The sequence below is a fragment of the Lissotriton helveticus genome, chromosome 8, assembly GCF_964261635.1.
Source record: "Lissotriton helveticus chromosome 8, aLisHel1.1, whole genome shotgun sequence".
In the NCBI taxonomy this organism is placed as follows: Eukaryota; Metazoa; Chordata; class Amphibia; order Caudata; family Salamandridae; genus Lissotriton; species Lissotriton helveticus.
Window position 1 is genome coordinate 1,682,188,672 of NC_136069.1, and position 15,051 is coordinate 1,682,203,722.

Sequence of the window (15,051 nt, forward strand, 5' to 3'; positions counted from 1 at the left end):
ACCTTGGAGCATGTGCATTGCAACGGTCTAAGGTCTGTGCCAGGTGGGCCATATAAATGTTAAACAGAGTTGGCACGAGCACTCAGCCCTGTTCAGGCACCTTGGTTGTTGAAATTCGCCTTGACAGGCATGTGCCATCACCCAGTTTGACCTGAAATGAAGAAAGTTCTTGATAAATGAAATGAAGAAAGTTCTTGATAAAGCGCACTGCGACCAAGGGGCTTCCTGACCTGCACCCAGGTGTCGGTGTTAGGGGATATTAGTGCGCCTAGCAGTACCTGCGGGATCTTTCAGTTTGTCAGCTTTTCCCAAAGTTTGGCTCTCACGACGTTCTCAAAGGCAGCCTTAAAGTCTACGAAACACAGATAGAGTGACTGTTTTGTTGTTGTTGCCTTGTCCATGAGTAATGACAATGTTAAGATATTTGTTAAAGTTACTGTGTTTTTAGCAAAGCCGGTTTGGTTGAGAGGTATAATTCCTTCTTCTGCTGCCCATAGCTGAAGATCCTCAAGTACGGTGCCCGCATAGTATTTAGCTTTTTTACCAATTAAAGCAACTAGATGGTAGTTATTGGGAGCAGATTTCTCACCGCCTTTATAAATAGGGGCAATAAGGGAACCTTTCCACCAATAGTATTGCCTGCTTCGCCAGAATTGTTTTTTAAAGGAATTTCTCATGAAGTGTGCAGTCTATACTCAAACAAATACCTTGCATCAACATATGGCGGATTTCTCAAACCTCCGCCTACTCCAAGTCCAGTTTAGAACATTATTTCTATAAACGTTACTGTTAAATCACCAACCTCAACACCGGACCAGCCTACATGAACCACCGCCTCGCGTTCCACTCACCCCAAAGATCTCCCCGCTCAGTCCAGCTCCCTTTTGCAACAGAACCCCACACCAAGAAGACAATAACAGGAGGATGCTCCTTCTCCTTCCTTGGGGCAAAGACATGGAACACACTCCCTCTCCAACGTCGACCCACACCTTCACTTACCAAGATCTTGAAGGGGCTCACGATCTGGCTCTTCAACGAAGCACCGTAAAATCCCGGAGCCACGCACCTCCCCACCAGCACTTTGAGACCGTTTCAGGTGAGTAGTCGTGCTTTACAAAACTTGTGATTGATCTGATTGAAATGTAAACACAGTGTTGGTAGTAGTGCTGGATACTTTTACAAAGTCAGGTCATCTCATTTCCCTTAAGAAACTGTACTGCTGCAAAACTTCCTGTAGCAGTTTTGGTTTGCATTTTTTGTTCACATAGGGGCAGATTACAAGCCTCTTGCGACACTTTTGCGCAGCTGTTGTGTCACTATTCTTTTATGTGACGCAGCTGTGGCGTAAAAAATTTGGCCAGTTTACAATGTGATGCATCTAGGGAGATGCGTCAGGTTGTAAAGACCTGCGTCACATTATACCTGCGTCAGGTATAATGTAAGCAGGGTGGGTGTTCCCACGTAGGAAGGCCTCGTAACAGTGATGCAGTGAAATCTACAAGATTTGACTGCATCACTTCTAGGACGCCACTGCATCAAAACCTTACGCCTGCTTAAAGCAGGCGTAAGGAGTGATGCAGTGTAGTGGCAATAGGCCACAAAATGCAGTGCTGGTGTTGCGGCTTGCTTGGGACATAACTCCAGCAATACGTGACTTTAGCCCCAACAGATCCTGTCACTCCTTGCGCCATGGTGTGCCGCATTGTAAATATGGTGCATCCATGGTGGCGCAAGGGTTTTTCAGTGTGGTGCAGAGAAAGTGACTGATCTGTACATCTGCGTCACTTTCTTGTAAATCTGCCCCATAGTTTTTACTGGAGATAATTGTGTCAGACTGAGGCTCACAGTCTTTCGGGAAAAAAATTAAATGAAGAGGGACAAAGATTAAAAATCCAACAAGTTACCACAGTCAAAAAGAAATACAGTTGGAACAGTTAAATCTGCCCTTTGAGCCATTACTGTTTTGTGCAGTACTGTAAAAAGGGCTGGTGTAGATGGATCAGTCACACTAAATTTGCGTTTTGAACCCTACCTACCAATAACAGCAGATCAATTCACAATAGGCCAATGTCACACTACAGTTCATGAAAGGCTCATGCACTCCAGAGATCTAATGTCTTAAACACTGCCTGAACCTCTTCTACAAATGTACAGCATCACCCTGAAGCTTAATCATAACAACAGCAAGTTTCTTCCAATTACCAAGAACAACAAGCAATATTCACTCCAAAGCTAGGTAAGCAACATGAACCGGGATTGGATCCAACCACAACTACCAAGGTCACTTGCATTCACCCTGGATACCAACCTCACCTTCAAGTAGCACATCATCAAGATAAACAAAATGAAGTGATGCCTGTTCTTTCTGCTAAAGAAAGTGAAAGTGTTCATAGAAAGGACTTAAGATCTACTGTTCAAGCTCTTGGACTATTGCATCTGGATGGTGGGAAAACCCTGCCCCACGGCTCAACCCCTAAGAACTCCAGCACATTTTTCTAAACCCTAAAGAAACCCTTCTGTTCTTCCTGCCACCCAAACTCTTTACAAAACCAACTGCAGTAGCTTCAAAGCCTATTTATCTGGTAAGCCACCATATCTGAGAGCTCTTGGTAGATCAGCATCCAGGACACAATCAGACTGGAAATGGAGAAGTCCAAAAAATAAGAAAAATGAAAAAGGAAATACCTCTTTCTTCTATATATTCAGTATCTGAGACAATATCTCATACCCATCATCTCTGCCCCAAGCCCTGTTCCAGTTTCGAAAATAGCTGATGACACAGTTCTTTAAGGAACACCACATCACAACACAGGAAAAGTAGACTTCCCTTCTCAAACTCCAACTGCATCAGTAGTCAGTTGTTAAATGTATTGTTGCCTTTAACAATGTACAGTGCCACCCTGCCTATTGGCTAGGTTTGTGCTGTACAAATACCATATAGATAGGTGCACAATCCCCAGGGAGGGGAAAAGCTTGCCTGCCACATCACATACGCCTGGGAATATTTCATTAATGCCCCTTTTGAACATTTCAGTTTTATGTCTAAACAGGGGTGCTAGATTGATTTACTTACATGATCCTATTCGCGGAAGGTATTTTATCCCACCATTTTGAGGGTTCACAAGGGTCTGGTGCTAGTGGCTGAAGATAGTGGAAGGTGCCCACAGTTTAATGGGTGGTGCAGTAACAGAAGTGGCCAGCGAAAGTGGTGGACGTTCCTAAGAAATATTTTGGGCACACACACTCACGCGTATTATAAATTAAACACTGGCTAAAAAAGTCCCAACTGACACAGTAGAAGCAGAATGAAATATGGAAGGGAAGATACACATATGATTAAAAGGATCCCTGTTGAGGAGCCAGTGCCCATTTTGCTCTCATTTAATTTGCTTGTAAGTTATTATACGCATCAAGCTGTGTCAATTATTATCTTGTTCTCTTCCAGATCCTTCACTACCTGAAACACATTTACTTTAAGACTCGCACCGGGGAAGAAATATTCTTCGATGAAAATGGAGATGCCCCTGCCACCTACAATATCCTAAATGTGCAGATAGCTCAAGATGAGGAATTCCGGGTGGTAAAAGTGGGCACGTTAGACTCATCTGCACCAAACGACAGAGATATCAGTATCAATGCTGGTGCCATCCTATGGGGTGTCAGGCATACTCAGGTAAGGCGTGAGTAGTATGCAGGGCATATGTCAGGTAAGCACACACCAGAGATCTGCCCCCAATGTACAGCCAGTGTCAGATCTGAGTTGGGCCACTAAGCACATCAGCTTTCAAGCAGCAATAAAATAGAATGACAGCCATGCTGGTGGGATACAGATGCTACATTATTAATATATATGGTGGCAGTCTAAGAAATACAATATATTCTGTCACTTAATCTATATTCCTAAATTGTCAACATCCTCGCCCAATTCATTGGATTGGTGGCTTTCTCAAGATAATCATTACCAGGCTTCTGTTAATTGTATCTTTCTCCTTGTTAATGGTAGAGGGTCATCTCCTCTCCACAAACACACCAGACAGTGCATCTCCTCTTTCTGACACCATTGACAAAAGCAACTTTCTAGTCACCACTTGTCAATTTAAATGTACATTTCCAGAATGTTGAGGGCCAATAAAGCACCCAGCAGAACAAGTCATTTGACTCTTGCTTGGACTTTGGTAGACCTCAATCACTCAGATCTATTATCTTATCTATATTCTTCTGTGTTGATATTATAGGAGTAAACCAGAATCAGTCCAGGGGTTAATGAAAAATGTTTGGCAAAGAACCTCCAACACTGCTCAGCGATTTACCTGCCAGGCATGAGTCAAATCCAAGGCGAAACCTGGCCATCCTTTGCAACTGAGTCCCTCGCCTGAGCACTCACTTTCAAATCGCAGTGGCAGGATAGGGAGTGGCAGTTGTTTATTTTCTATGACCTGTACAGTGGTCACAATGGTTGCCATCACTTCCTCCTTCTAGTGGTGCAAATTGAGATGATTAACATGGGGTATTCGGTGGGGTTCCTTGGTTGCACAATTGTCAATCTAGTAATTGACCAGGTTGAACTTATTCATGATAGGCTATGTAGTAAACCATTTGTCTTCCAGCCAGTGCATGTGTGACCTTGCACCAATGCAACAGGCAATAATATGCCAGAATTATGTTGTCTTGATCTGGGTATTTGTGACCTTTAATCAGTGATGCATGATCTTGACAGCTATTTTGATCCACAAGTACATGATTTCAGCTAGGACCTGTGGGATGCTGATCCAGAATGATACGATCTTGGGCCAGCATCTAGTTGCTTTTTGCAGAGCAGTGTGTCATATGGGTTCAGTGCTATGTGACTTTGACCCACAGTGGGTGTTATGTGGCCAGTAATGTGTCTTCACAACACAACTCTGTGTCATCCTGAGCCACTGTTGTGATTTGGGCCATCACTGTGTAATGTTGGAGCACAGATCTTGTTTTAGTGTTGTGGGTTTTGGCTATGCCCTGTCCAATCATTATTACATTCTGAGTTCAGGGATACCAGACTCCAATATTCTATCTTATTCCTATTGGAAGATATGCTTGTAAAATGTTACAAAGTTTTCCCCATTCTGTCCTATGGGCAAGATAGTCTGAATAGTGAAAAACAAAATTGGCAGTATTTCACTATCAGGACGTTACACACACCAGTACATGTCCTACCTTTCACATACACTGCGCCCTGCCCAGGGGGGTACCTTGGGCCTACTATAGGGGTGTCCTATGTGTTATAAAAGAGAAAAGTAAGGCCTGGCAAGTGGGTGCCCTTGCCAAGTCGACATAGCAGTCAACTGCAGGGGCAGGCCTGAGACCTTGTTTCAGGGCTACTCATGTGGGTGGCATAATCAGTGCTGCAAGCCCACTAGTACCCTATGATTTACCAGCCCTGGCACACTCAGTGCACTTTACTAGGGACCTACTGGTAAAACAAATATGCCAATCATGGATAACTAATCACAATTTACACACAGAGCATATGCACCTTAGCGCTGATCAGCAGTTGTAAAGTGCCCAGAATCTGATAGCCAACAAGAACAGGTCAGAAAAAAAAATAGGAGGAAGAAGCAAAATGTTTGGGGATAACCCTGCAAAAAGGGCCATTTCCAAAAGAGCAGGACACCTTTTAGTATTGTGATGCAATTCATGTTTTCATTGCAAAGTAATATTTAATTAAACATTTTAAGGTACACTATGGTATTAACATTGTTATATGATTGCTGGCCCTGCTGGGCACTGCAAATTGAACTAACTCAATGTTTTTTCAATTCTACCCCAAAGCTGCTCCAACCATGCACTAAATATTATATGCTTACACACCTGTCCTGATGATCTGAATTATATGCGATTGAAACACCGTCGACCATAGAACAACCTAACTCCTTATTTTATTATATAACAAAATATGTCTAAAGGAGTTTAGTTTCTTGTTGTTTGAATTTATGCATGTTGTAATGTTTTTCACTCGCCACAGCACGTTTTTTCACTTATCTGTGTGCACTGGATGTTGTGATTGTTACTTAAAAAAGCTTTATTTTTATTTTTTATGAATTGATGTTTTGCAATGAATACATTATTTGCATCACAATGCTAAAAAGTGTCCTGCTCAATACTTGCCTATAATATACTGTGTCCTCAAATATATTGGAGTTACAGTGTTTTCTCTACAATACTCCTATTGGCCTCAGTGAACCACTGTTTTTCACAACTGTAGGCAAAATTCTTTTGACTTAAATTTACATTTTAACTTTCTCCCATGCTTTTACCTTCATTTAGATGAAAGCTAACAGGAAAATAAAATCCTTTAGATTTATGTCTCTAACTCTTACCCAAACGGATGTTAGTATGTTTTACAAATACATGTAGCATAACTGTTAGGTATTACCAATAAATCTCCTCCAAGAAATGGTGTCTGGAATGTGTGGGGTCATTGCTCCTTCACCTATCTATACAATCATGGAAGGAGGTTGAAGGGACACCTTCTGCACAGCAACTTCAACACACGCACTCACACAGCACTGCATAGCATAGCAATCAATATCTGTGCTGTCCTTGACTTCACCCTGCTTCAGCACCACAGTTTTTAAGTCATCCTCATTTGAAGGGGTTCATCCTCATTTTCTATTAAATACATTGCCCATATTGAAGTGTTGCGCTTGTATGTATGGACCACACTGGACCATGCCAAAGGGTCCTCAGAATGAATGTGGCAGATTAAGAACTGTGCACGTTGGTCATCACTGAGTGCAACGTTCGGCCTGCACAGTGTTATAGGCCAGAATTGTGTGGCTGCAAAACTGTGGGACTATATGCATTGGTAGAGTGGTACATGAAGTCGGGTCATTGCTGTATATTGACAAGCACTGTGTCATATTGCGTCTATGTTTTGTGATACCAGACCAACACTGTGCGATACTACTAAAACACTGTGTGATCTTGACTCACCACTGTATATTTAGGTGGACTGATCGAGCAATCGAGCACTGTACAAGTGCTTCTCATGCACAACGTTTATGCGCAGGGAATTGGCTGTGCATCTAACTAAGGTGCAAGAGGTGTGGTGCAACGGCCATAGTGGCTGGATCTGGAGCGCAGGCCTGCGGTTAGATACCCAGCGGCAGCTCAGCTCAGCATCAAGCAACTGGTCAACACCCCCACCCACTATGCCGGCCACACGCTTGATCCTGTCTTCTCATCCAGCAAGCACATCACCTTCAGCCACTCCACTGGACTCCACTGGACCGACCACAGCTGCGTCCACTTCAGCTTCAGAAAAACCACAAACCACCACCACCCGCAACAGGTTCCTCACAGGAGCTGGAGCAAGATCACCGCTGACCAGCTCACCACCTCCCTCAGCCAGAACCCACCGGCCAGCACAACGCCTGCGCCAACGACCTTGCACCACTAAAGAACCCTCCCAGCAGACCCAGAAGCAAGAAGGTCCCCTGGTTCACCGACAAACTCAAGGACTCCAAGAAGACCTGCCGCACCCTTGAGAAAACCTGGCGCCTCGATCAGACCACGGACAACATGACCGCCCTCAAACACGCCACCCGCAAGCACCACCAGCTCATCCGCACCACCAAGAAGAAATCACTGAAGGAGCGACTGGACAACAACGCCCTCGACAGCAAGGAACTCTTCAGCATCGTCAAGGAGTTCTCCAACCCCAGCACCGGCAACAACGACATCACTCCTTCACAAGATCTCTGCGACTCCCTCGCCTCGTTCTTCCACCGCAAGATTGCCGACATCCACAACAGTTTCGGCGCACCATCCACGCACCCAACCGTCGAACCAACGCACCCCACCGCCACCCTTCGCACCTGTACCACGGTGACCACCGAAGACACAGCCTGCACGATGAACACCATCCACTCCGGATCTCCAACCGACCCCTGCCCCCATCACGTCTTCAACAAGGCCGACTCCACCATCGCACCCCAACTCCGGGACGTCATCAACACCTCCTTCAACACCGCCACCTTCCCCGAGAGGTGGAAGCATGCCGAGCTCAGCGCCCTACTGAAGAAACCAACAGCGGACCCCACTGACCTCAAGAACTTCTGCCCCATCTCGCTCCTCCCTTTTCCTGCCGAAGTCATTGAGAAGATCGTCAACAGACAGCTTGCCGCCTTCCTCGAGACGAACGGATCCCTCGACCCCTCGCAGTCCGGTTTCAGAGCCAACCACAGCACCGAGACCGCCCTCATCGCAGCCACCGACGACATCCGAGCCCTGCTCGACAACGGGGAAACAGAGGCACTCATCCTCCTGAACCTCTCTGCAGCGTTCGACACTGTCTGCCACCGCACCCTAGTCCAACGCTTCAGCAACACCGGCATCCAAGATAAGGCACTGGAGTGGATCATCTCGTTCCTCGCCGGAAGAACACAGAGAGTCCGCCTCCCCCCATTTCGATCCGAGGCCACCGAAGTCATCTGCGGCGTCCCGCAAGGATCTTCACTTAGCCCCACCCTCTTCAACGTCTACATGAGACCTCTTGCTGCCATCGCACGTCAACACAACCTCAACATCATCTCCTACGCCAACGACACCCAGCTGATCCTCTCCCTCACCAGAGACCCCGACACCGCCAGAACCAGCCTACACGAAGGGATGAAAGACGTCGCCGAGTGGATGAAGAACAGCCGCCTGAAACTGAACTCAGACAAGACGGAAGTCCTCATCCTGGGACCATCACCCTCCGCCTGGGACGACTCCTGGTGGCCCCCTGCCCTGGGCACCGCTCCCAAGCCAACAGACCACGCACGCAACCTGGGTTTCATCCTTGACTCCTCCCTCTCGATGACCAGACAAGTCAACGCCGACATGGAACTCCCTCCCCATCCACCTTCGGCTGACCCAGGACCACCTCGCCTTCAGGAGACAACTCAAGACCTGGCTGTTCGAGCAGTAGCGGACCCCATCCCCCAAGCGCCTTGAGACCCTTCCGGGTGAGTAGCGCACTATACAAATATTATTATTGATTGATTGATCATGTGACTCAGAGAAATAGCTCACTTAATCTCCGCGACCACCCCCAGCATTTTGAATCCCTTGAGGGGAGATATATTTGCACTTTACTAATACAAATTATTATTATTAAGTACAAAGGCTTTTTATGGTTGCAAAGTGCCCAATGCAAAAAGGCTTTTTTACATGTAAAAAGCTCTACTTGTGATTCAGTAACCTATTACCCAATAGCAAATTGGGTTTGTGATTCGTTATTAGGAAGGTGTGTGCTTAGGGAGTCCCTTCCTAATACTGAATCTCAATGGTATGTGTGAATGGTTTGCGATTATAATGCGTTTACAAAACATTTGCTTTTTACCCCCTACTTCAAGTACGTGGTACCCCATTCGTTAATGGAAAGGGGTCCCCAAGGGACCCCTTTCCCTTTGTGATTTTTTGTCAACATTTTTTTTAAGAGCAGACAGTGGTCCATGGACCAGTGTTTACTCTTAAAATATGAAAAGAAAACTGTGGGCGAACTGGTCTAGAGAGAGGTGCGTGCCGTCAGCTTCCAAACAGAAAGCTGCAAGACCGTGATGTAGAGAAAGGGATCGTGAAAAGGTATCTCGCAGATAGAGAGATGCGCTATATATTTTCAGTGTTACCTTGCAGAGATACAACTGGAGGTTGGCTCGCAGAGAAAGACCTGCGAGCCGAACAATGGTTTGAAGAGAAGGAGCTGTGGGCCGGTGGGCTGAGTCATAGAGCAAGAGGTCCTAACTGACTTGTACAGGAACAGCTGCGGCCCGTCGGCTCGAAGAGCACCGGGCCGGCTCGCACAGGAACACCTATGGGCCTACTGCTATAGGGAAAGATGAGGGTCGTTGGCTTGCAAAGGCATACATGTGGGACAGTAATGTGGAGAGAAGGAACGTGAAGGGAATATCTCATAGAGAGACAGCTGCGGTATATTTTCAGTGATGTCTTGCAAAGGTACAACTGTGGGCCCAACGGTTCGCAGACGAAGAGCTGCGAGCCGACCAGTGATTCACAGAGGGACACTATCGAGCCGGTGGACTAGCACCTAGAGGAAGAGCTATGAGCCAACTGGCTGGCTCATAGAGGGAAAGCTGCAGCCCGTTGGTTTGAACAGGGAGAGCTGAGGGCCGGCTCACAGAGAAACAGCTGCGGGCCTACTATTATAGGGAGAGTTGCGGAGAGTTGCGGACCGTCCACTTGTAAAGAGATAGGTGTGGGACAGTAATGTGGGGAGAGGGAGTATGAAGGGGATATCTCGTAGAGTGAGAGCTGTGGTATATTTTCAGTATTAGCTACAAATGCAGGCCCAAGGACTCGCAGAGTAAGAGCTTATTCCTAAAACCATGTAATCTTTTAAACATATGTCACGTCATTTTTGTATCATTGAAACTGATTATGACCTCTTTACACTACACATCCCACGAACCTGCCAATAAAACAATAACTACTATTTTCATACTAGATAAAGCTCCATTACTTAATATTTACAAACAATACTGTTGGGTGCACAAAATGAAAAAACAACAGTTGATGGACCGAATGCAGAACAATGTCATACATTCACCCAGGTACATAGATCTGGACCTAAATCCATCGTTTTTTTGCACTCTACAACACCCCAGTTCAGACATGGCCTTTCTCAATCTGTGGACAAAATTGATTGGACCAGTTCCATTTCTGCCTTTGGCATATGTTAGAATAGGCAAAGGCAGTTTGGGGGAAAAGTGACATCAGTTCTCCAAAGGTGTCCTTCATAAGCATTTCCAGACCTACCCTAGTCAAAGTGCCTAGGTCATTGCCACCACATTGCACAATTATACGGTCAAGGTGTTGGAGATGTAAAAAGGATTTAACCAATGGCATCAATTGATGCCACTTTAACCCTCTCTGTCCAATCCATGTAACGTCTACATTTGGCAAAGCTAGTTCTTTGTCCATGCCTCTATTTTCTGCATACATTTGGCTCCAGGAAATATAGCTGTGTCCCACAATCTACACTCAAAGCATCTTGAAAGGAGGTCTGGATGCACTCAGATGGTCTCTGTAAATGAAATGGCAGTTTGAAAACTAAGATGGTGAATAAGATGCAGTTTTGAAAAAAGAAGAGAAAGGATTGGTTGTTTGAGAACAATCTAGACTGAAAATTAGGGTGCATGTTTCTGTTTTTCTGTTTTTCAAAAGCATGTTTCTCATTGGTTAACAAAAACTGTTTGAAAGTAACATTACATAGGATAAGCTGATATATTGAAAAGTCAAGCACACTTGCTGTTTTGATTAGCAATATTGGGCCATATGTAGGTGGCCAAATACCGGTCGGTAACGGCCGATTTCGGCCGTTACCGACCGGTATTTTGATTTTCAGATGTAGGTGGCCAAAATATTACCGATTCTGTATATTTACCGAATCGGTAAATTTACCGAATCTGTAAATTACTGAATCGGTAAATGTACAGAATCGGTAATATGGGATGTAGGTGGCACTGGAAACAGTGCCACAGGCCTTTAGGAATTCGTTATTTACCATGAAATATTATGGCATGGTAAATAACGAATTCCTGTGTACATGCACATCTGTGCATGTACACCTGTGCCATGTGGCACACAGACATGCCCTAAGGGCATGTCTGTGTGTCACATGGCATACAAGCCAGAAACAGGGGTGCAACAGGGTGTCAAAGTGACACCCTGTCCCCCATGTAAAATCGGTAATTTTACCGAATCGGTAATTACCGATTCGGTATTTGCTATTGAATCCTATGGGCTTCAAGGCCCATAGGAATCAATGGCAAATATCGATTCTGTAATTACTGAATCTGTAATTACCGATTTTTACTGATTCGGTAATTGTTGAAGAATAATTACCTACATTGCATTTACCGAATTGTAAATACCGAATCGGTAAAATTCGGTATTTACGATTCGGTAAATGCAATTTACCTACATATGGCCCATTGTCTGCTGAACTTGTGACCTGTGTGCAGAGTTGAGTGTTCCATGAACTGTTACCATGGTAACAGGCAGAAGGCAGATTGGGGGAAAGGTTGAAACTTATGTCAATTGGAAAGGATTGAAATGTGTAACCAATAGAAATGTGGGCTTGCTTTTGAATTAATGTGGGACGCAATGTGATTTGATATTTACATGTATATGTGTGCAGAATGAGAGGGAAAGTTTGTCATTCTTTGGTTTTCCTGAAAGCAGTATAATACAGAGATTCTGTATAAGAACATCTGGTGTGTGACTGATACATTTCTTAATCTACAAAACAATTTGAAAGGTGAGTTATTAATTTGTGAGGGGATGTATGTGCTGCATTTTGTTTTTAATAGGAGTAATGTGTTTCTCCTGTGAAAGATTAGGGAGTTGTTTTTGTTGTCTAGAATTACATTGTGAGTCTGTGTGCATTTAGAAATCATTGTGACAGAAGAATGTGGGTAGTTCATGTGTTTGCAGGGACATTAGTGGTTTAAAATCCATCCTGTTCTCAAGTTTTTGTAGAATTAGAAACCAGTCATTGTTTATGTTTTTGCAAAATAAGTCAGGCTTCCATACTAAAATGCAGTGCTAAAATATGTGGAATGTGTGCAGTCACCTTACCCCTTTCAGGTATTAAATATGTTTTGGTAAAATGCAAGGGATAGTGTTGTTTGTCTAGAATCACACTGTGAGTCTTTGTGCATTTAGGAACTAATGTGAGAGAAGCATTTTGGTATTTCATGTGTTTGCACACACATAACTGCTGAAAAATCTATCCTGTTCTCACGTTTTGGTAGAATTTGATACTAGTAATTGCTTATCTGTTTGTGAAATGCGTCAGGCTTCCACACTAAAATGCAGAACTAAAATATGTGGAATGTGTACAGTTACCTTACCCCTTCCAGAGCAGTAAATGTGTTTTGGTAAAATGCAAGGGATAGTGTTGCTTGTCTAGAATCATACTGTGAGTCTGTGTGTATTTAGGAACTATTATGAGAAAAATGTGGGTATTTCATGTGCCTGCATACACATAACTGCCTAAAAACCTATCCTGTTCTCACATTTTGGTAGAATTAGAATCCATTCTTTGCTTATGTATTTATAAAATGAGTTAGGATTCTACACTAAAATGCAGATATGAAATATGTGGAATGTGTATAGTCACCTTATCCCTTCCAGAGTAGTAAATGTGTTTTGGTATAATGCAAGGGGTAGTGTTGCTTGTCTAGAATCACACTGTGAGTCTATGTGCATTTAGGAACTATTTTGAGAGAAGCATTTGGGTATTTCATATGTTTGCACTCACATAAGTGGTGAAAATCGATCTTGTTCTCACGTTTTGGTAGAATTACAAACCAGTTAACTCTAAGCACCTTCACACTTGTGTTTCAGGTCCACAATTCTATAGTCACTATACATACACTCCAGCAAACATCATGTTACTGCTCTTGCAAACCCATTGTGACTCTTTCATTACCATGTAGTAATCCATTTACAAAAGTAAAATTTAAGCAAATATAAATTCACCAGTGCTTCAAACTCCTATGCACTATGCATGTAGTGGTCTAATCATCTTCACACTTGTGTTTCAGGCCTACAATTCCCCAGTCAGTATCCATACATTCCAGCAAACCCCCTGTGATTGCTCTTGCAATCCCATAGTGACTCATTCAGTACCATGTACTTATCCATTCATAAAAGTAAAACTCAACCAAATATAAATTCACCCAGTGTTTCTCCCTATAGTACTGTTATTATTTAGTCAGTATGCATGTATTCATGGAGTGAGCCAGACTTTAGGGCACAGAGTGCTTCAAACTCCTATGCAATATGCATGTAGTGGTCTAACCACATTCACACCTGTCTTTCAGGCCTACAATTCAGTCAGTATCCATACTCTCCAACAAACACCCTATGACTGCTCTTGCAATACCATAGTGACTCTTTCAGTACCATCTAGTAATCCATTCTGTAAAGTAAAATTCATCGAATTATAAATTCACCCAGTGTCTCTCCTTATAGTATTATAATCATTGAATCAGTATGCATGTACTCATGCAGCGAGGCAGGCTTTAGGGCACAGAGTGCTTCAAACTCCTATGCACTATGCATGTAGTCGTCTAACCACCTTCACACTTGTGTTTCAGGCCTACAATTCCCAGTCAGTATCTATACACTCCAGCAAACACCCTGTGATTGCTCTTGCAATCCCAGAGTGACTCTTTCAGTACCATGTACTTATCCATTCACAAAAGTAAATCTGGACCAAATATAAATTCACCCAGTGTCTCTCCTTATAGTACTGTTATCATTCAGTCAGTATGCATGTACTCATGGAGTGAGCCAGGATTTAGGGCACAGAGTGCTTCAAACTCCTATGCACTATGCATGTAGTCGTCTAACCACCTTCACACTTGTGTTTCAGGCCAACAATTCCCCAGTCAGTATCCATACACTCCAGCAAACACCCTGTGACTGTGTTTCCAATCCCATTGTGACTCTTTCAGTACCATGTACTTCTCGATTCACAAAGGTAAAACTGAACCAAATATATTCACCCAGTGTCTCTCCTTATAGTACTGTTATCATTCAGTCAGTATGCATGTACTCATGGAGTGAGCCAGGATGTATGGCACAGAGTGCTTCAAACTCCTATGCACTATGCATGTAGTGGTCTAACCACCCTCACACTTGTTTTTCAGGCCTACAATTCCCCAGTCAGTATCCATACACTCCAGCAAACACCCAGTGACTACTCTTGCAATCCCATAGTGACTCTTTCAGTACCATCTAGTAATCCATTCTCTAAAGTAAAAGTCATCCAATTATGAATTCACCCACTGTCTCTCCTTATAGTACTGTTATCATTCAGTCAGTATGCATGTACTCATGGAGTGAGCCAGACTCCAGGGCATAGAGTGCTTCAAACTCCTATGCACTATGCATCTAGTGGTCTAACCATCTTTACACTTGTGTTTCAGGCCTACAATTCCCCAGGCAGTATCCATACACTCCAGCAAACACTCTGTGACTGTTTTTCCAATCCCATAG

At 43.9% G+C, this 15,051-nt stretch overlaps 1 protein-coding gene across 1 annotated transcript in view; it reads left to right on the plus strand.

The window, feature by feature from the left end:
- LOC144774085 (extracellular calcium-sensing receptor-like) overlaps positions 1 to 15,051 on the plus strand; it is an 86,219-nt gene that overhangs the window by 37,219 nt on the left and 33,949 nt on the right. Inside the window, exon 4 of the mRNA XM_078659112.1 lies at positions 3,446 to 3,673. Coding sequence (XP_078515238.1) covers positions 3,446 to 3,673 — 228 coding nt within the window. The remainder of the gene's footprint in view (positions 1 to 3,445; positions 3,674 to 15,051) is intronic.